This window comes from Nelumbo nucifera, chromosome 2, assembly GCF_055504915.1.
Source record: "Nelumbo nucifera cultivar China Antique chromosome 2, China Antique-T2T, whole genome shotgun sequence".
NCBI lineage: Eukaryota > Viridiplantae > Streptophyta > Magnoliopsida > Proteales > Nelumbonaceae > Nelumbo > Nelumbo nucifera.
The window spans coordinates 42,226,928-42,246,237 of record NC_142650.1 but is presented as its reverse complement, the minus strand read 5'-3'; the positions used below and the strand labels follow the sequence as shown (position 1 = coordinate 42,246,237).

The 19,310-nt window shown below is 37.6% G+C and overlaps 3 protein-coding genes across 4 annotated transcripts; all 3 read right to left on the bottom strand.

The window, feature by feature from the left end:
* Nucleotides 1-382: 382 nt before the first annotated feature.
* On the bottom strand, nucleotides 383-9,409 carry LOC104599298 (small RNA-binding protein 11, chloroplastic-like). 2 transcript variants are annotated; one of them, XM_088899048.1, is made up of 5 exons: nucleotides 9,003-9,302; nucleotides 8,713-8,901; nucleotides 8,377-8,445; nucleotides 8,099-8,205; nucleotides 383-838 (listed from the first exon to the last, which is right to left on the bottom strand). In XM_088899048.1, exons 2-5 carry the CDS (start codon nucleotides 8,810-8,812, stop codon nucleotides 764-766), a joined length of 351 nt encoding a protein of 116 aa, XP_088755174.1. In that variant the 5' UTR covers nucleotides 8,813-8,901; nucleotides 9,003-9,302; the 3' UTR covers nucleotides 383-763. The 2 variants fall into 2 exon arrangements, with proteins under 2 accessions (XP_088755174.1, XP_010260084.1); XM_010261782.3 differs by having other exon boundaries at nucleotides 8,713-9,409.
* A 364-nt stretch (nucleotides 9,410-9,773) lies between these two features.
* Nucleotides 9,774-10,445, bottom strand: LOC104599297 (histone H2B). The gene has a single exon (XM_010261781.3). The coding sequence runs from the start codon at nucleotides 10,342-10,344 to the stop codon at nucleotides 9,901-9,903; it is 444 nt and encodes a 147-aa protein (XP_010260083.1). The 5' UTR covers nucleotides 10,345-10,445; the 3' UTR covers nucleotides 9,774-9,900.
* Nucleotides 9,774-17,850, bottom strand: LOC104599296 (uncharacterized). The gene is made up of 2 exons (XM_010261780.3): nucleotides 17,006-17,850; nucleotides 9,774-13,797 (listed from the first exon to the last, which is right to left on the bottom strand). The coding sequence occupies exons 1-2, from the start codon at nucleotides 17,593-17,595 to the stop codon at nucleotides 13,791-13,793; spliced, it is 597 nt and encodes a 198-aa protein (XP_010260082.1). The 5' UTR covers nucleotides 17,596-17,850; the 3' UTR covers nucleotides 9,774-13,790.
* Nucleotides 17,851-19,310: the final 1,460 nt, after the last annotated feature.

Genomic DNA, 19,310 nt, shown 5'->3' with positions numbered 1-19,310 from the left:
TGGTTGCTTGAAGTCCATGCAGTGTTGCGACTCCTTTAAAAGATCCCAGTAATCGACAGGATGCAAATCAGATAACAGACTCGAAGATTGACCCTCTTGACCTTCTATTACTTCTTTTAGACTGGACATTTGGCGCTCTTCTTTGGTTAGGATGCAAATTGATGTGTCCTCTTTAAATGGAATCACTAATCGATTTCTGTTTTCCAATTTGCCTAACCCAAATTTAATAAGCGAGCTGTCAACCCTCTCTAACACTACCCTCAAAAGTGTTGCGACTGCCTTGAACAACCAAAAGTGAGCCATACAAAAAATGCGGCCTCAGTCCAAGGAAAACATTTTCTGCTTCTAGTTCAGCATTTATACGGTTTTACCACCCACAGGAAAAAAATTAAAAACAGTTTATGATCATTGATCAATCAGTGAATAGGCACGCATACATTCCCATAAAGAACAACAAACTTGAAACTAAAACACCTCTCTCAGCTAGGCACGGGATAATGGGATACTAATTAAAATTACCTGTATGGCTATATCTAAGACAAAAAAAAAGGCATACTTTCTTGTATTGTCAAATTTGAATTGTTAGTATTAACCAACCACATATGCTACTGTTTGGGAATTGGGACCACGAAATAAAACCAACGCATGCATGGAGACCAGAAATCTGTTATGAACCACCAAAAGAGCCGAATGGAGGGAAGCATATCTTGGAGACAAAGTGGCTTTACCACCACAACTTAACAAAATGAGATATGAGTCACCATTAGGAGGTAGCCTTCTTCTCTTTATGTGTTGAAGTCTTTGCAACCTCCACGAATATCAATCTGCCATCTACCATCTGTCATAATATCAACACAAACTTTCATAACAAACAGACAGATGAATAAAATGTATAAATCCTCCATTTTATTTAGCTTCACAGCATTTGGGAGTAATATGTAATTTTCTTAAATATTTAAATGCACCAAGTTTTTATCACCATCTTGATCAACATTTTGACAGTTGAAAATGCAATGCAGAGATTCTTTACACTAAACAACTTTTTTACTTCATGTATCAGCCATAATGTTAATTCCACCAGTGTGAGCTTGTCTTACACTGCCAGTCCTAATTCCGGATTAAGGAGGGTTGCATCAGGTTCGCTGCTGGCACTAAAGCTTTGGCCAAACTCTTATGATCATGGATCCTGATTTACCTGTTTTGTGATAGCATTACATAGAAAGGAATGGTGAAAGAGGATTCATGTGGTTGACCCATATAGTTCGGAAGGCTTGGATGATGATGATATCAGCCATAATATTCTTAGGGTTCCAAAGAAATCCTCAGACAAACAAAAGTTATGTAGCACCAAGCAGAACACTGGTGCAAAGTGAGCTATTACTATCGGGTGCACAAGTAGAAAACCAAGCAAGCATGGTAAGCTATGTAGCATCAAGAAGACAAGAAAAAATGTACTGAACTAAAAGAAATGTAAGTTGATTCCCAGGTATTAACACTACAATCTTTTAAAGCAACTTGAAGTATTTTAGAGTATTTAAAGGACAAGGGAAAATATCCACTCATTACTACAATTTACAAATTAAAAATTCCATGTAGGGCACATACTATCCATCCTTAGTTTGTTGGTTCTAGCTTTAAAAGAACTTTGTGGCATTTCTCCTGCTGATACGAAAAAGAACCTAGAAGAAATTTTAAAGCCACTCCATGGCTAATTTTATAGGGCCTCTATCCTCCATCCCGTACAAAGTGAAATCAAGTTACTTTTTATGGGGCACCCCAAAGCAAACCAGGTCCCTCAGTAATCAGAATGCTGTTATTCGGATTGAATGGAAACATGTTTTGAGCCTAAAATGGCTTTATTGGAAGCACAGATTCTACCGAGGCCAAAGTCCTTGCCCTCCTCATGAATGGCTGTGTAAACTAACATCACATCTCATCTCATGGAAAGTGATGGGAGACAAAGTGTGCCTAGAAGGCTAGAATACCAGGAAGTATTCTTTATTTTCTTAAAGAAATTAAAGAAACCTAAGTTTCCATTTTCACTGAAACTAGATGGATTCATAGACATACGAAATATTGAACACAGTGGACAGCTTAGCTGGATATGGGGCAGAAACTAGAAAAGGCATTTTCTGCAATGCAATGGCATTTTACCTGCTTTTTTCCTGTTAGAGTATTGCATATTTTCATATATTAATACAATTTTCATATCCTTTCTGAAAACAGGAAAAAAAAAACATCAATACCTTAATGACCAAGCTATTGAACACCCTAAACAAAACAATCAACTAGACTAAAACTCTTTTGCCTCATATGACACTGCTCTCACTAAAAAGACAAGTTCAATTTTTTTTAGGGTGATAATGAATAGAATACCTAATACCAATAAAAAAATAAAATGCCCATTACCCTTCAAAACGATTCCTCTTGTCAATACGATGTTGTTAAACTTTATACCCATTAAGAACTAATACAATGTGTTCTCTCATCCAAATGCTCATTAGAATGGTAATAGCCTTTTTCTGAGAAAAGTTAACTGAATTTCATTGAAACAAGCGAGAGGTAAACAAGGAGGTGTACAAAGTAAACAGTTTAAGACCCCTAAGGTTACACAGGAGGAATCCTTCCACAGTAGGAGACCTCTAAATGAGCACCTAGTTTTGCTAAGCTATCTGCAATAACTTGGAAACCAGTACAGATTTACATTCATAGAAGCCAATCAATCCCTTGCCTCTGCTAGAAAGTGGCTGAGTCTCCAAGGTCCAGCCTCCTGCTTTCCTAACCATTTTATAGTGTTTGCAGAATCGCCTTCAATGTAGCCATCACTTCTGCCTTGGTAGAATCAGCTATACCAATCACTCCACTGTACCCCCTTTCATTTCTCAAAGCTCTTCCAATGCCAGCTACACCAGGGTTACCTGATGTACTTCCATCCCCCATCAGAAAATACTTTTGCTTATACCAAATGTCAAATGAAATTGCAACAGAGAATGGAAAATGAAAATCCATCCATCAATGAGAAATAAATTGTAGTAGTACAACAAGATTGCATCAGAATCACAAAAGACCCAAAAAATCTTCTCAAAACTCAAAAAGTGTTCAAAAGCAGGACAAAAAATACTAATCAACCTATCTGACTAGACGAATAGGATGCTGTTATCAAAATATTGACAGTGGGAATTCTTCTGAAGAGATCTGTGACTGACAACCAGGAATGAATCGAAGATATAACCTGTTGGGCCACCTATCCAAACGACCAAACCCCAACTCTCCCTTTCAAAAGTCCTATTCCTCTCCTTCCACAGGCCCCAACATATAGCATGGGGGGTTGTGCCCCATAAGATCTTCCTTCTTTGGTTTAACCTGGCAGCTTCCAGGACTGCAAGAGCTCAAGCAAACACCTTGGATGACACCAGCTTCCAGGACTACATGGCAGTGCAGGAAAAGATGATCAATGGACTCCACTCCCTGACCACACATCACACACTCCAAAGAGTTCAGAGACATTCCCCTTCTTGCTAGCTGAACCTTTGATAGGCACTTGCCATTCACAGCTGCCCACATGAAGAAGTCAATCTTGGAAGGAATATGTGAAACCTCCTTCCAAGGAAAACCCAGAGGGGGTACAAATAGGGTTGCACAATTTGAAGGATTTCAACTACAATATGTTTGGTTCGGGCTCATCCAAAATTTAATAAGTACTCAACCCAACCTGATCCAAGTTGCATCCTAGAATTAGTGTTTCCTCTAGTTTAACAGCTTTACAAGTCAAGACACCAGGGATATGGACCATATGGTGGTCAATCTGAAAGTCAATAGCATAAGTGATCACTTTTTTATGCCATGCGAAACAAAACAATGTAATATTAATTCTAACATCAGCTGAACCTGCAATATCCTGATTCAAAATGTGTCTTTACATTTTGGAGAAGGAATTAAAATGAATTCATTCCTTAAAATACTAAAATGATACTGTTTCTATCTTTTCTCAACAACTAGCATTGGCACCCCTTCAGATGGTGAACTTGTCACTCAAAAGCAATGGAAAACCATAGTGGAATCATTTTATACAAGATGCTCACCTAATTTCCCAAGGAGAATATTTGGAGCAATGTAGAATGGAACATTACTTCGAAGAAGGGCAGTCTTGAGGTGAATGGGTTTCTCGCTAGTACCTCAAGCACAGCAATTTGTGGGAATTGAAATTTAAGGGTAATGTCTCATGGGAGAAAAATGTACTTTTAAAGCATAGTTTTAAAAAGGTAATGAGGTGTATGCCAAATGTAAGTTTTGGCCAAACTGCCTTGACTCGATAGCTCCATACTTTATATGAGGCTCACGCTTCTAGTTAAAGGCATGAAGATGGGCCTTGGTGCAACAGTTGGGTTGCTCCATTGCGACCTGGGTGAGCAACATTCAAATCTTGGAAACAGCCTCTCTTAGTATCAGCAGGGGTAAGGCTGCACACATCTGTCCCTCCCTAGACCCCTGCATTGGTGGGAGCCTCATGCACTGGTCAACTGAAAAATGGAAAAAATAATAATAATAAAACATGTCAACATAAATCTTTCCCCGAGTTTAAGTAAACTTAGTAATTCAGTTATATAATCTTGCTTTATAATTAGTTATCAATAAAATGAAACGAACTCAAAAATCTCTCTTAACCCAAAAGTATCTCCTCATTTTTCTCCCATTCTCTTACTCCATGTCCCAATCTACCATTCCAGGTGAGTATAACATTTCCACTACTGCATTTTGATAGAAGCAGTATTGGTAACCCAGGGCCCTTGGGTATTGGGAGTATTTTAAGGGATGAGGAAGGGAAAATAATTGCCTTGTTCTCAGGTCCAATTGAAGCAGGTGACTCCCTTAGAGCTAAGATGTTGGTGGCATTGGAAGGTATACGGAGACCAAAAGAGTTAAATATTGTTTTTTTTTTTTTTGAAAAGGTAAAGTATTGTATTAAGTATCAAACAGTATAAAGATCTGTACAAGAGGCTAAGGAGTTAAATATAATGAAGCTGATTATAGAAGGATACTCCAAACTGGTGGGGTGCTGGTTGAAAGAAGACAAAAATGCTCTGTGGACTTACAGCAATGAAAAGAAAAAAATTAAGTGCCTGACAAAAGACATGGAAGTAAAAGTGAATTGGGTTAAGAGATGTGCCAACTCTTTTGTTGATGGTTTAGCAAAACAGGGGGTGAACAGGGATGCTTTGCTTTGGGCTCAATTGTAATTCTTTTTCTGTTTTGTCTGTTTCTTGTCGGGGGAGATAAGAGAGATCAGCTCTTCCCATTGTATCCTTAATTTTCTTCAATGAAATCTTCTGTTATTGATCAGAAATATATATATATATTTATATATTTATATATTTCCACTACCGTGTTCAAGCATGGTATGTGGAAATAGGACCCACTGATGCATGAACTAAAAATAATGGTAATATTTCTTTGAATAAAAATTAATAAAGAAAGAAAAGAGGAAATATCAATATAGTGAAACAAATTTGAATAAAATTAACAACAATGAACAAATGTTATTTAAAAATATTTAAGAAATATTAGAGAATGCACATAAATCAAGAAAACAAGTCATTTCATTTATTTAGAGAAGGTTATAAATCTAAAAGAAAATACAAAATAAAATTTTGAAAAGCTATGTTTCTTATTAATAAAACAAATTTTATCCTGAAATGTACAAAAAAGTACAGATAAATTTACTTGGACATCAAATGCATGTATGCATGTGCTGCAAAGTAGGCTCTAAAAGCAAGCTAGCTTAAGATATGCAAAGAATTGAGATGTGGGATATTAGACATGAATGGAATATAAGTAACCAAAATTCTGATTTTATGGCTTCCTTTTGTAAAAGCAAAAGGGGTGTGCTTTTGCATGTAATTAGATACCAGGGCCCCTATCTTATTGAGGATGATGTTATAAGCAAGGTTCAAAATTTTGATACACTCTGATACAGTGCAAGGGGTGTATCAGTACTTTGAACCTTGTGGCCACCCATTTTTTTTAGTTTTTTTTTTAAAAAATAGGTCAGTAGGTAGGTCTTTAGGCCTGTCTACCCCCTGAAATAGGTCAAAACCCCGAAAAACTAGTATTTTATGTATCAGTGACCCACCGACACGTGACGAAATCTTTAACCTTGGTTATAAGATGGAATTGTCAATAACTGTAACTGTTTTCATTTTCGTTTATAAATCTGGTTGTGATCTGTCTCAAATCCAAGTTACCCATGAGGAAATTATTTCAAACTTGGTCATATGATAGTAGGGGTGACCATGAGCCAAGCTATTCACGAGCTGCTCGAGCTCGGCTTGGTTTCAACCAAGCTTCGAGTCAAGCTCGAGCCTAATAGAGATCGGCTCGTGAGCCTCACGAGCCGAGCTCGAATATAATATATATATACCTCACGAGCCGAGCTCAAATATATATATATTATAATTCTTAATTTTTTAAATATCAAATAAAAAATATTTATATATTTTTTATTTTTATAAAACATTTTTTTCTGAAATCGAGCTTGAGCCTCCTACTATTCGGCTCGGCTCGAATCCACCCCTATATGATAGTATACCTTGAAACTATTAGTCATAAAAAAATCTCACAAATATTCAAATTACATCCATGACATGACAATTATTGTAACAACATCTGGTAGACTGCTCAAGAAAGATCTTAGGCAGCTTATTATCAAATTGCATTGTTCTTATATGTCCCTTGGAAATTATTTAAACCTCAAAGTTTTTACTTGATTTCATCATTAGAGGTAGCAAGCTATTGCCTCCCCTGCTTTCCAAACATAGACAGGGATAGAGGTGTTTTATGGAGGTGATTGACACATATTCCAGTCCTATTGAGAATGGCGGATATTCCTAGGAATCACAGATTAAACTCAACATGGTGGATATTCCTAGGAATCACAGATTAAACTCAACATGGTGGATATTCCTAGGAATCACAGGTCCATTGGGAATTTATTGTGCTTTTAAATAACCTGTGAGGGAGGTGATTGACACATATTCCAGTCTTATTGAGAATGCAGCACGCAACAGCCATAAGAGCAAAGATTTTCTCTCCTATGGGGTATGGAGGGAGTGGAGGTTGAGGGAGACTAGCTTGGATACTTCAATATTTAGTTAGGGAAGGAAGACCCTTGGCAGTCGTGATGAGCAATTTGTTCAGAAAGGTTCCAGGCTTCCAGCACTGAATTCTGCATCAGATGCTTGGTAAGGAATGGAGTGAAATTTACAGTTGAGTGGATTATCTCAAGGATCAAAATTTGATACGTTATGCCCCGTATCAGGCGTGTCATATCATGTCTTTTGGGTTCCGAATCCTACCAAAAACCAAATTTTGAAAAAAAAAAACACCAAAAAATATATAATAGCGCAAGGTTTTTGGTAAAGATACGCCTCTGCCGATACACAAGGGCATATCGATACTTTGAACCTTGGATTATCTTAAGTGGCTGTTTTTGGTCTGCTATCATGGTTCTTCCTCTCACAACTAGTTAAAGAAGGTTACTTGTACCCTAGGATATGATATTGCAACTAAGAAAAAAAAAAAGGAAGCCACTGACAACATCAACTACTGATGATTCTCTGATCAGCTATCTGTCTCTTTTCCTTTAATACTAGTTTGGAGAAGATGCCAATGAACACCCATTCATCATCTAAGCCCTATCCCAACCATATGGGGTCAGCTACATGAATCACGTTTTGACATTCCATTCTGTTTGGTGCCAATGAATAATAGTTAAATTATGAGTGCTTAAATCATTTCTTACTACTTCAACCCAAGTCCTTTTTGGTGCCAACGATCCACCTCTAGACAAAAATTATGTAGTGGTAAGCCTATACCAATTCTGTATATATTTTGTCTGGACATCTTTCTGACTTATCCTGGGCTATTCATTGGTTTCAAGTAGTTCATTAAGTTATAGAACAGATTCTTAGCACTTCCAGAAACAATTGTGTGAAAAGGGAAACGTGATACATTATAACCAACAAATAGTCTGGAAGAAGTTACAGAGAAATTTTTTATTGTCAATAAAATACCAAGGGAGAGTACGGTATATTGGTAGTACCCTGCCATTCATAGCCTTCAATGCCTTCTGTGCTTCATTTTCAGATTCATATGTCACAAAACCAAACCCTTTAGGCCTTTGAGTTCTAGGGTCCTTTACCAGTCTTGCTGCATAACAACCAATGAAGGAAAAGATAACAGTAATAACAATGAAGCACCCAAAAGGGAAAACATGATTGTCATCAATGCTACTATAATAAGCATACTTTTTACATGATTAAACTAAACCTAAAGGGTAAAGAAAGAGTTTGAAAGAAAATGTTTTCAGAAAAAGGATACCTTCTTTCACAATACCAAAGGATGAAAATAACTTCTTCAATTCTTTATCCGTAGTGTATGATGACAATCCTAGAAGACAGAGTAAATGAAGAATAAGGAGATCCCAAGAATATGGTGAAGTCTGAAAAGATTATATAGTAAATATAAAGAAGATGCTGAAGCACGCCGGACATAACAACTTTTTTTTAGGTAAACGTACACATAGCAATAATTGATTTTAAGCTCATTGTGCAAAACAGTAGTGTTTTCAGAAAGGAAAGAATTAAGGGGAGAGCAAGAAGAACAGAGAGAAATAGAAAATGAAGAACTAGGGCTCGAAAGTGATACAGAACATACTGCTGACGAAGAGCTGGGAGCTGAATTTCCTGCTTGAAACGTTGAAACATTGAAACCAGGGAGTTGGGATCATATTCTTTACTAAGAGGGATGCCATCATCGTGGAGAACTAGAAATTAAGAACAGCCTTGTCCCTGATGAATACTCTTCTCCCCAAAATGTTTTTCAACTCCGGAGAGAGATAACCTTCTTGAAAACGACTAGATGATGCGAGTCAGCTTCTATTCATACGATGAACAGTGTTGAAAAAGCAGACACAATAGGCTAAGGAAGCTGTTGGGTCTTCTTACCTGTTAATGCCTTTCAATAAACAACGAAGAGTAGCAAAAAATCCCTATAGGCTCTAAGACCCAGACCGTTCTCCACAGTCCGGTCCAAGGCCCAGACCGTTCTCCACAGTGGTGTAGAACTCGAAACACGGAGAGAAGATACCATACCAGTTACCAGTAGCCAGTATTAGGCTATTAGGTGAGTCTATTTGGTGTGCCCGAAACTATCCAGGGCTCCGGCACCCTGAGATCCTCATCCTCTCTCAAGAGTAGAGTCGGGTCCCAATTTTTTAAGTACGGGTACCGGACCACAAGCCTACGAAACCCTACGAAGTGCCCACGATTTTACATTTTTTGTTGATAGAATGTTAACAGCAATGAACAATTTTGTCCTCGTAGACAGACGTGGGCTTAGCTAGAGTGCCCACTGGATCCGGACTCGTGACCCACCGAATTTTATCGGACGCCGCCAGAGAAACCAACCCAACGAATTAGACTCCGGATTTTCCTACCCATTTTTTCATCTATTCTGTGAGGTGCTTCACTGCACATGCTAAAGTCGTGTGCATGTGAGGATACACATCTGCGCCCCACCTCACATGCACATCTCGCTGCATAGTAATTACTAAAATATTATTATGTATTATTGCACAAAACGAAAATGGAAGCTCAAGAGCCTAAAATGGTGGAGAAATCACAGGAGATGGAACAGATTCTACCCTAAAATTTACAGTAACAAATGGATGTCAGTGATCCAGGAGAACGGCTAATCAAAAACAATCAGAACAAAAGTAAACCGTAACCACAGATTACATTGAAACACTAGAAAATTCGTAAACAATTACATGGTTTTGAGTTTTGACCTACGATTATCTGACTAAAAAGGGAGGGAAAAAGAAGGAAGAAATTAAATCTGTCTTCAAGAACTGGTAAATTTGGTGACAGCCTTTGTGCCCTCGGAGACGGCATGCTTAGCCAATTCACCGGGAAGAACGAGACGAACGGCGGTCTGGATCTCCCGAGAGGTGATTGTTGGCTTCTTGTTGTAACGAGCCAGCCTCGAGGCCTCCTGTGCGAGCTTCTCGAATATGTCATTGATGAAACTGTTCATGATGCCCATGGCCTTACTCGAGATCCCGATATCCGGGTGCACCTGCTTCAACACCTTGAATATGTAGATCTTGTACGTCTCACTGTTCTTCTTCGTTTTCTTCTTCTTTTTCTTATCTCCAGCGGCGGCACCATCCTTCGGCAGCCTCTTCTCCGCCTTGGGCTTCTTCTCGGCCGGGGCTTTCTCCGCTACGGTCTTCTTCTCTTCTGCCGGCTTCTTCTCGGCGGGCTTCTTCTCGGCCTTCGGTGCCATCGTAGGAAAATTGGGCCGATAAGAAACGAGGGATGACTAAACTCTTAAACGTCAAGTGGGGATATTGAGGGGCTTCGCGGTAGTCCGGTGAGGGACGCAAAGTGGTGGACGAAAGACTTTATACAAGAGGAGGAAGTATTTTATTGGAAGATGAACTTTCACACGGATCGCTGACCTGGCACGATCCCTGTCCAACGAATTCCCCTTTTGTACTAGGATTGTTAACGAACGGCTTAGATGTGATAAACTACTATGATACTATCTACTATCTTAATCCTAATTCCTAATCCTATGGGTGATGTCCGAATCACCTAGGAGCTTTGCATCTTTTTCTGCTTTGGCGGCAAACAAATTATTTAAAATTAGGGGTTATTATGAAAAACTCCCCTTAAATTTTTCATTTCTCTCTTAAACTTACCTTTAAGGCTTTAACTTCTCAAAATCTCCAAAGACCTTTATCAAAGAATTTTGTTATCTATAACGTCATTAATTATTTTTAATTATTAAATTAACCCTGATAATATATTAAATGAAATAATTGTTTTAAAAAGAAAATAAGTAAAAAATATCTCTTTATTATATTCTTCCAATCCAAATGCCCCAAGACTTTGGATGAAACACCAAATTCTTATATGGAAAGGTAGCATAACAAATTTCATCATCATACAATTTTCATTCATAGCAACTCAAAGTAAGGGTAGTGTAATAAATCCATTTAAGAAAATAAAACAAGGAATAAACATATAGTGTGTGTGTGTATACAAAAGTCGTGCTTGGGCTGAAAAACATGCATCACAAAGCAATATGGTATGTTATGGACCTTGGATCCCCTAAAAGCAAAAACTTTGCACATAGCATCCGTCCAATTGTACAAAGGTGGGGCCAGGATTTTTCTTGGGGAGGGGGGGAGGAGGGGGGACGAGAAGGTTCAAAGTATCGATACGATACGCCCTGTATTGGGCATATCGTATTATATCTTTTGGTCTTGATACACCTATTTACAGGTGTTTCGGGACCCTCGTTTATTTCAATAAAAAACATTTAAAATATCTTTAAAAATAAAAAATTGAAAAAAAAAACCCTTTGAATGGGTATTTTTTAGTACCGATACGCCCCTGCCAATACACAGGGGCACATCGATACTTTGAACCATGAGAAGCTAATAAGCATGGAGTAGGGGGCAATAGTTAACAAATATTGATGGGGACTAAAATAGATGTTTCCAATGTGCCATTGGATTCTCATGCAACCATATTTTTAGAGTGTGTGCAAAGTTTTTGCTTATAGGAAATCTCATTGCTATAATATGTAATTACATGTTCAACTGAAAGAGGGAGGAGAAACCATATAACATTTTCTTTTGATAATTACCATATAACAATTCAAGTACATAATAGAACAACCTTTGCAATTCGAAGAATAGCCTTATTGACTTTCACAAAAGTGAGTAGTTTGATTTGGCCTCATTCATTTTTTGGATAGCTATTTTACCTTGGTAATATCACTTTATGGGGGCAAGTGAACTTACTTTTAGTTGTGTAAGTTTGTTTCTTACGTAAACTTTACAGTTACTCGTCTATTTATAAAAAATACATTATTAAAATGGATAAATTTGTCAGTTGATGACGAGTGATAAGGTAGTGGTGGTGCTGATTTGACCTCAAAAGCAGTTAATGGAAACATGGGTGATTGAACCGTTTGTATTGTTAACTAGCATCAATTCTATTAGGGATGCCAACGGATTAGATGCAGTTGTATTTGCATCTGCATCAGATTATAAAACCTCTATATCAATTCTATTATGGCTGTCATGTTAAATTCAGATTTAATCTGAAGCTCTTATTTAAAATGACCAAAAAACAAAGAAGTAATGAAAAGCCCTAATTATTTTTAACTAATAAATGTAAGATATTTATTTACCAAAAAATATAAGATATAAATTTATAAATTACAAACTTGATATAATTATACACGATCTACATATAATCATACTACATCATCATCATCATCATTATTGGTGATACACACCACTAATAAACCCCCTCCCAAAATTCAATAGTTGTGGGAATTGAATCCACGTCCTTGATGGAACAAACCAGTTAACATATCAACTTAACCACTCCCTCTGTCATCATCATCCATGCTTATTGAAACTACATTTATGCATATATTATATATTACATATAAATAAAATAATAATGTTTTATCGGATTCGATTTTTTAATCGTATCAAACAGGGTTAAATTTACATCCAATTCAATTATTAATAGGATGCAAATTATAACATCTAAATCCATGATAACCTAATTCAAAGTCGAATCAGGTATTGAACTTTTGGAATCCATTAACAGCCTTTAATTCATTCCAAACCTGAAATTAATTAAAATTCATTAAATTAATCAAAAAACCATTGACATGAACAACTGAACCATTGACCCATTTGACCCAACCAACAAGTCACTGGGGTATAAATTAATACTTTTGAAAACCATAACTATGTTTGGTGGTCAGGGGCTGAAGGCTCTTTTCCACTATTTTTGCCTAAAAAACTTCCTTGGCCTTAAATCCTATTTTTTAGCTTCCTTAATATATAAAAAATAAAAATAAAATATAAATATAAGTTACACCTAAAACAACACAGGCACATTCCACAAATAACATACATACATGCTTATATAACGGGACAGATGCATGCATAGTGTTTTGAGTATTTTTGCCTCTCTGTATCAAGAATCAAGGATTTGAAACACCCTGCTGCTCATTGTATTTCAATTTTCAATTGAACCACCAAATGACTGTCACTGTCACCTTAGATTTTTAAGATAAACATGCATTTGAAACATACCAGAGCACCGCTGCCAAGATCAATACCTTTAGTTCTCTTCTTACTTTAATATTTTTATGATTTTCCCCCTTCTGAATGAAAGACAGCCACAACACACTCATATAGCTCTGCACTTGCGACAACTCATTTAAATTTATACTCTTGAGAGACCTCTAGAGCTATGACAGAGAGAGACATCTAAAAACCATGGTTTCAAAACCGGACCGGACCGGAAAACCGGAAACAATCACCTGACTGTTTCCCATTTTCCCCAAAATTACTTTTTGACCAAAAACTATTGATTTGGTTAGTAAACTGCTGATCCGGGCGGTCAAACCATCAAGCCGTTTGACCCGAGAATGATGTTTGGCTGTTTTGGGGGTTTTTTAAATTTTTAAATTTTTTATTTTTTTTGTCACAGCGGCTCATCCATTCGGACCAGATGGTCAGACCGTTTGACCTGGGAACAAGACCCAGAACGGTTCATGTCCGGTCCGGTTTTAAAAACCTTTGCTAAAAACAAAGTATAACAAAGACCATAAAATATAAACAAATACAGTCTCCTCTTCAGAGATCGGACCCTGGTCTTCTTGGCAGTCCAACGCATTACGAGTCTCCCCAACTAAAATCTGGAAATTTCAAAAAAGTGGAAAAACAAAGGCAATGTTCATACATAAGTAAACATTTTATGGCAGAAAAATAACATAATTATAATAATCAACTCTCTGCATTACAATTTGGCAACTTGCATGCCTGCATTTGTGAGTGTGTAGAAAGGAAGAGAACATAAATAAAGCCCAGATAGGACCCAAATTTGATTGTTCTGATAACTAATTGGTTAGATTCATCAACTGACATAGCTCTCAGGTTTAATGGTGAAATGTGTGCAACAACTTTTCTATTTAAAAAAAAAAAGAAAGAAACGTGTGCAACTTACGATGAAACCTAGGGATGTCAATGGACCGGGCTAATCAGGTAATCCATCTCACCGCTATCGTGATACATTTAATATTTGGGATGCCCCTAAGTGGGTTAGGGATGGCTTTGGTTTGTGGAATGCCTGCAGTTATGGTGTTTACTGTTTACCATCCTGAGACAGGCAACAACCAGGCAGCCTGCAGGAGGATGTTGGATTCAAATAGGCTACAGAAGACAACTGTAGAACTAGGTTAGCAATATTATTATGGACAGTAATAATCACCCCTCTTCTGATATGCTGGAATTTAACTCCTGGAATTTGTACCAGAGTGCCTGGAATCACTGAATATGATTCCTGAGGTCAACTTTAGTATAAGAAAACATTGTCCAAGTTATATTTCATTATTATGGATACTATCCTTACTGCAGAGCATACAAGGCACAAAGAAACATCCGGGATTGACTCCCCACCCTAGGAAAAACAGATAATTGCATAGCAGAACTGCAAGCTAGCATTGCCAGCATGGCTTACCTGATGTTCTCAGTCACAGTTAACAGGGGTCTTGGGAGGGATGGGATTTGATATTATCCTAACCTTCATTTTCTTCCGCAAAGTGGCCACCCTCAGAATCTTAAAAAAAAAAGAGGCCGCCCTCAGATTCAAACTAGTGTTCTTATGCTTGTCAGTCAAGTATACCATTGCACCAAACAATGGCCCCTTTTCAAGAACTAGATTGTGACCACAAAATTCCAACCTCCATATTACACTGGGAAAAGTAAAGCATAAGGACAACCTTTTCAAGTATAGCCATTGCCTTGTAAAGTTGAAAACATCCATGACTTTACATGTGTTTGGGTGATAATGATAAGGTTTACAGCGTAGCAGAATTACAAAAGAAATATCATTTGATATTTGAAAAGTTTAAATCCAAGGGCTTCTTAATTAAGAAAATACAAAAAAGCGACTTTAAGAGGAAGATATTGTTAACAGCTATCCTTGGGAAAACTGAACATCAGAGCAATTCTTTTGTCAGCAATATCAGAGCAATTGCCACAATTCTTCATATGTAATTATGTCTAATAAATTAACTGCGTATTTAATCCTTTTAACTTACAACTACCTTTTTAATCCTTTAATATTTTATCGTAATACATGCCCAAAATCAAACAAAAAAATACCAAATATTATTTCTACTCAAAAGCAATTATCAAACAATCTGCTTAAAAACGCTTAAGTACTTGAGGTTGGGTTTAAAAATCAAAACGAGTCTTACTAGCTAAAATGTAAGGTAACTTATAAGCAGGCATAACCACTAATACAAACAGGGAAAGAGATTTAGACTGGAGGACAAGGACACGTAGAAAACGCTAAATTTATATAAGGCATATCTCTTGTTATTCATGTTAATAACTTAATATCAAGAAATATATGATGATTACAATGAAAAGTAAGAGAACAACCAGAATGAGGAACAATATAACATGTTCAATCTAAGATAGGGCTGACATGGACTGCAAGATTCAATACATGGCCAATCATGGACTGCAAGATTCAACACATGGCCATTGGCCAATCCAGAAGGTTCCCTATCTGATGAATGGTTTGGATTCACCAGAAGATTCCTCAAATAGCTAAAATACAATAGAATACATGCAAAAGCTCCCTACTAACCCAATAAGGAAACCTTTTCTCCATATATATGTATGACTCAGTCAAGGATTTAAATTCAAATGAGTAAGGTTTTTTGCTGGGTCCTAACTTCCAGCTTGCTTCAAAACTGAAATCTTACCACAATTTTTAATGGAATTTCAGAATCTGTTCCAAATTTCACGAAACTTAAATGCATACTCCAACTTCTTTTCTCTTTTTCTACTCTTTTCTTTATCTCCTTTTTTATCTTATCAACTTTCAAGTTCCACAATCCTACTTCATCTAGTTGTCTAAATTCTACCCCATTCATGAACCTGTGTGAGACCACAGGTTCAAGTCTGATAGCAGACAATTCATGCTAATACATGTTCTGATTAAGCCAATGTCCAGTTCACCCCTCCCAATACCCAGGACCAGCATTACAGAATGGTCTTTTATAGTAATACTTCCATGTCATGCCTAAGTAACCAAGTGAATAGGGTAGACCATGACAAATTGACAACAAAACAATAAATGAACATTTTCTTGCTTGGTAACTTAAAAGTTTTATTAAGCAATAAATGGACAATGACACTAACCATTACTTATCAAAAAAAATAACACTAACCACTACCCAATGTTGGTCCCAGCTCTCTGGAGTCTTGGTAGGGATGGACCAATGTTCTTGTATGAAAAGAAGTATATATACAGAATGAAGAGAATCGACAAATGGGCACTTGAAGGAAATAGTTTGAGAAATATTTATCCTCATACAATCATACTCAGAAACATAATCATTAAAAAAAATCACCAATCACAAATCTCAAGAGTTAGGTATAGTATAAATATGTAAGCCATCTGCATAAAGCTTGTCATACCTCCTCCATCAATGGGTTTTTCTCTAATGTACTTCATAATATCCCATTCCCAGAATATCAATTGACGTTTGAATAAACGACCATGCAGGTCTAACCACGATAGATAAACTGTTACTGTGCAATGCAATACAATACTGACCATAACAATGTCTAACATCTAACTTCGCCCCATCCCAACCAAAAAAATGCGGGAACCAAAACCAACGCAACGTAAAGAACTGTGAACTGAATAAATAACATGAAAAGTCATGGTGCATATATAGAAGTCATAATTCAACAGCAGTTTAGGTAACATGAAAATGTCCAAGATACACATTCAACTCCCAAAAATATATAAAGCACACTGGCACCGGGAAATGCTAGAAACAGAGAGGGGAAACCGGGAAAAAACAAATGCCAATGAAGCCATACCTCGGAGAACCCGCATACAAATTCCGACGAAGAATCCGGCCAGTGATCGAATCTCCACTATCGATCAACTCTCTCAGCCCCAAATTCTCAGCTTTCCGCCCCTCTTCTTCATCTCCCTCCTCCTTCTCTCCATCCGTGTTTTCGTCTGGAGTTGGCTTCAAGGGCAACCTCTCAAAGTAATTACCATAAATATACTCGGGCGTATAGCCATTCTCCTCATCGAACAACGTGATATGGCCGTGCCACTCCCAAACACGATAATCTGAGCCCGTCTCTTCATGGAAACCAACACAGATGTGGTGATCACCAATCGTGACGGCTTGTCCTGAATTGGGTTTTAGGGTTTCGGTCTTGGCGCTAAGGATTGTGCGGATGATCTCCTTCTCGAGCTTTGCTTCCTCCTTGGCCATCAGGGATTTGTCTTCGTCGTCGAAGTTGTCGTCAATGGAGCTGTTATCGAGTAATAAATCTTCCAAGCTTTGGGAGAGGTAAGAGTTCGTATGGAGATAAGGAGATCGGAGTTGCAATCTACCCATCATGCTTTGGAGGAGGAGACTGTCGAAGCTGCTGTAGTTGTTGTAAGAACTCATCTTCACTTGTTTTGGGTTTCTCTGTCTTGTCTCTGATGAAGGAGCAACGGGGAAGTTACTGGACTGGAAGGGTTTTAGCAGGGGTTTTGGATTGTATCCGATTTGCTCCGCATAAAGCGCCTCACACCAACCTCACCGCACATTCCGAATATCTCCCATACTTATATTTTCATTGATGGGACAGTTACCATTTTCTTCATGGCCCGAGTTCGGATTAGACCTGTTCATGTGCCGCCGGGCTTTCACCTGTTATTAATATAATATAGCGAGAAGTACCAATCAGCCCAGATCAGAATTCTCTATAAGGGGGAATGCATCCTGAAATTCACGGTCAGGATGTGGTTATTGGGGGCAGAGGATTAGTAGTAAGAGGGCTGGAATTCAGAATTCTGTATCGTGTGTTTTTGTATTTCTCTTTATATCGAGGGCACGAGCCCAAGTTGAAAGCCCTCGTGGAGGTGTGAATTGGGTCGTACTCTCCTGCGGCCTATGGGCCGTCCTATCCTCCAGGGATAATTTGGGGGGTCATCTTGGCATGACCCACGGCCCAAGCTCATGCCGTGCCGTGGGCCTGAGTGGGGTGAGCTGTAGGTCATGCTAGGCCTTGGGTATGGGCCAAATTGGATTATACTGTTTTTTTTTTTATTTCTTTGTTAAGTAAAACTAAATTATTTAATTTTTCTTTGGGAACTATTTGAAAAAATAAGAAATCTAACAAATAAATGAAAAAAAAATACTTAATCAAATAAAAAGTCAAGGAAACAAAGACTCAAAGTGAATAATAAATTGGAAAAAAAATTATGAATTTTATTTCATTTAAATTTGAATGATACAAATCATACAATGGTTGGATCAATGAAATATAAAAATTAGAAAATGGAAAAAATTAATAAAATATAAAAAATACAATATAGTTACAAATTGAAAATAAAAATTATATTATTACAAAAATCAAATAAATTAAATAAAATTAAAACAAAATTTACAATAATTTGAAAAAATGTTATACAACTATTGAGTATAGAAAAAATATTGACTTCATCGTTTTCTCCTATTGTTCTTAACTTTTATCGTTTTCTTAAGATGAAACATCAAGTGTAGTGTCATGTCCTCCTTTTGTCTTGTAATTTATCTTCAATATCCAGCCAATCTTTAAAGTAAATGCACATATCTAGGCTTTCATCATTCATATAGCTTCTCTTGTTGTCCAATACCCTAGTCCTTGCACTATAACAAGACTCCGATGGAACTGTAGACACCAGAGAGGTTAGTATATCTCACATGCCATGGCGGCGAGAACTGGATAATTTTTTGTATGTTCAGCTTACCCAAAATGCCCCCAAACTAGTTGTTATATAGCTATCGAGGGGCATTTGTGTCATTCTCCCCCCTTCAAGACCAAAATACATGAATACCTCCCCTATATAGTTGTTTATAGCTTGTTGCCTCCCCATCCGAAAAGCTGAAACTAGTCATTAGGGGATCCCTAACGGCTAGTTTATCGGACATGCTGAGCGTGGCCCACTACGGACTTGTGAGACATGCCATAGGCTGGGTTGTGTCAGCACATGAGCCGCAGGTGACATAACACGCATAGTCATGCCAGCCTGTGGTCTTGGAACCCCAAGCCCAACACGGCCTGGACCATCGTATCAGGCCTGGCATGACCCCCGTGCTGTCTTGCTGGGCCATGCTGGGTTGCGGGCAGTATGGCC

Bases quoted from the DNA above. Each gene is read 5' to 3' on its own strand.
- LOC104599297 (XM_010261781.3), bottom strand. From the start codon at position 10,344: ATGGCACCGAAGGCCGAGAAGAAGCCCGCCGAGAAGAAGCCGGCAGAA.
- LOC104599298 (XM_010261782.3), bottom strand. From the start codon at position 8,812: ATGATGGCATCCCTCTTAGTAAAGAATATGATCCCAACTCCCTGGTTT. The intron at 8,446-8,712 runs GTATGTTCTGTA...TCTGTCTTCTAG, and splicing joins CTCCCAGCTCTTCGTCAGCA to GATTGTCATCATACACTACG. The intron at 839-8,098 runs GTACTACCAATA...ATATTATGACAG, and splicing joins TGAAGGCTATGAATGGCAGG to ATGGTAGATGGCAGATTGAT.
- LOC104599296 (XM_010261780.3), bottom strand. From the start codon at position 17,595: ATGAGTTCTTACAACAACTACAGCAGCTTCGACAGTCTCCTCCTCCAA.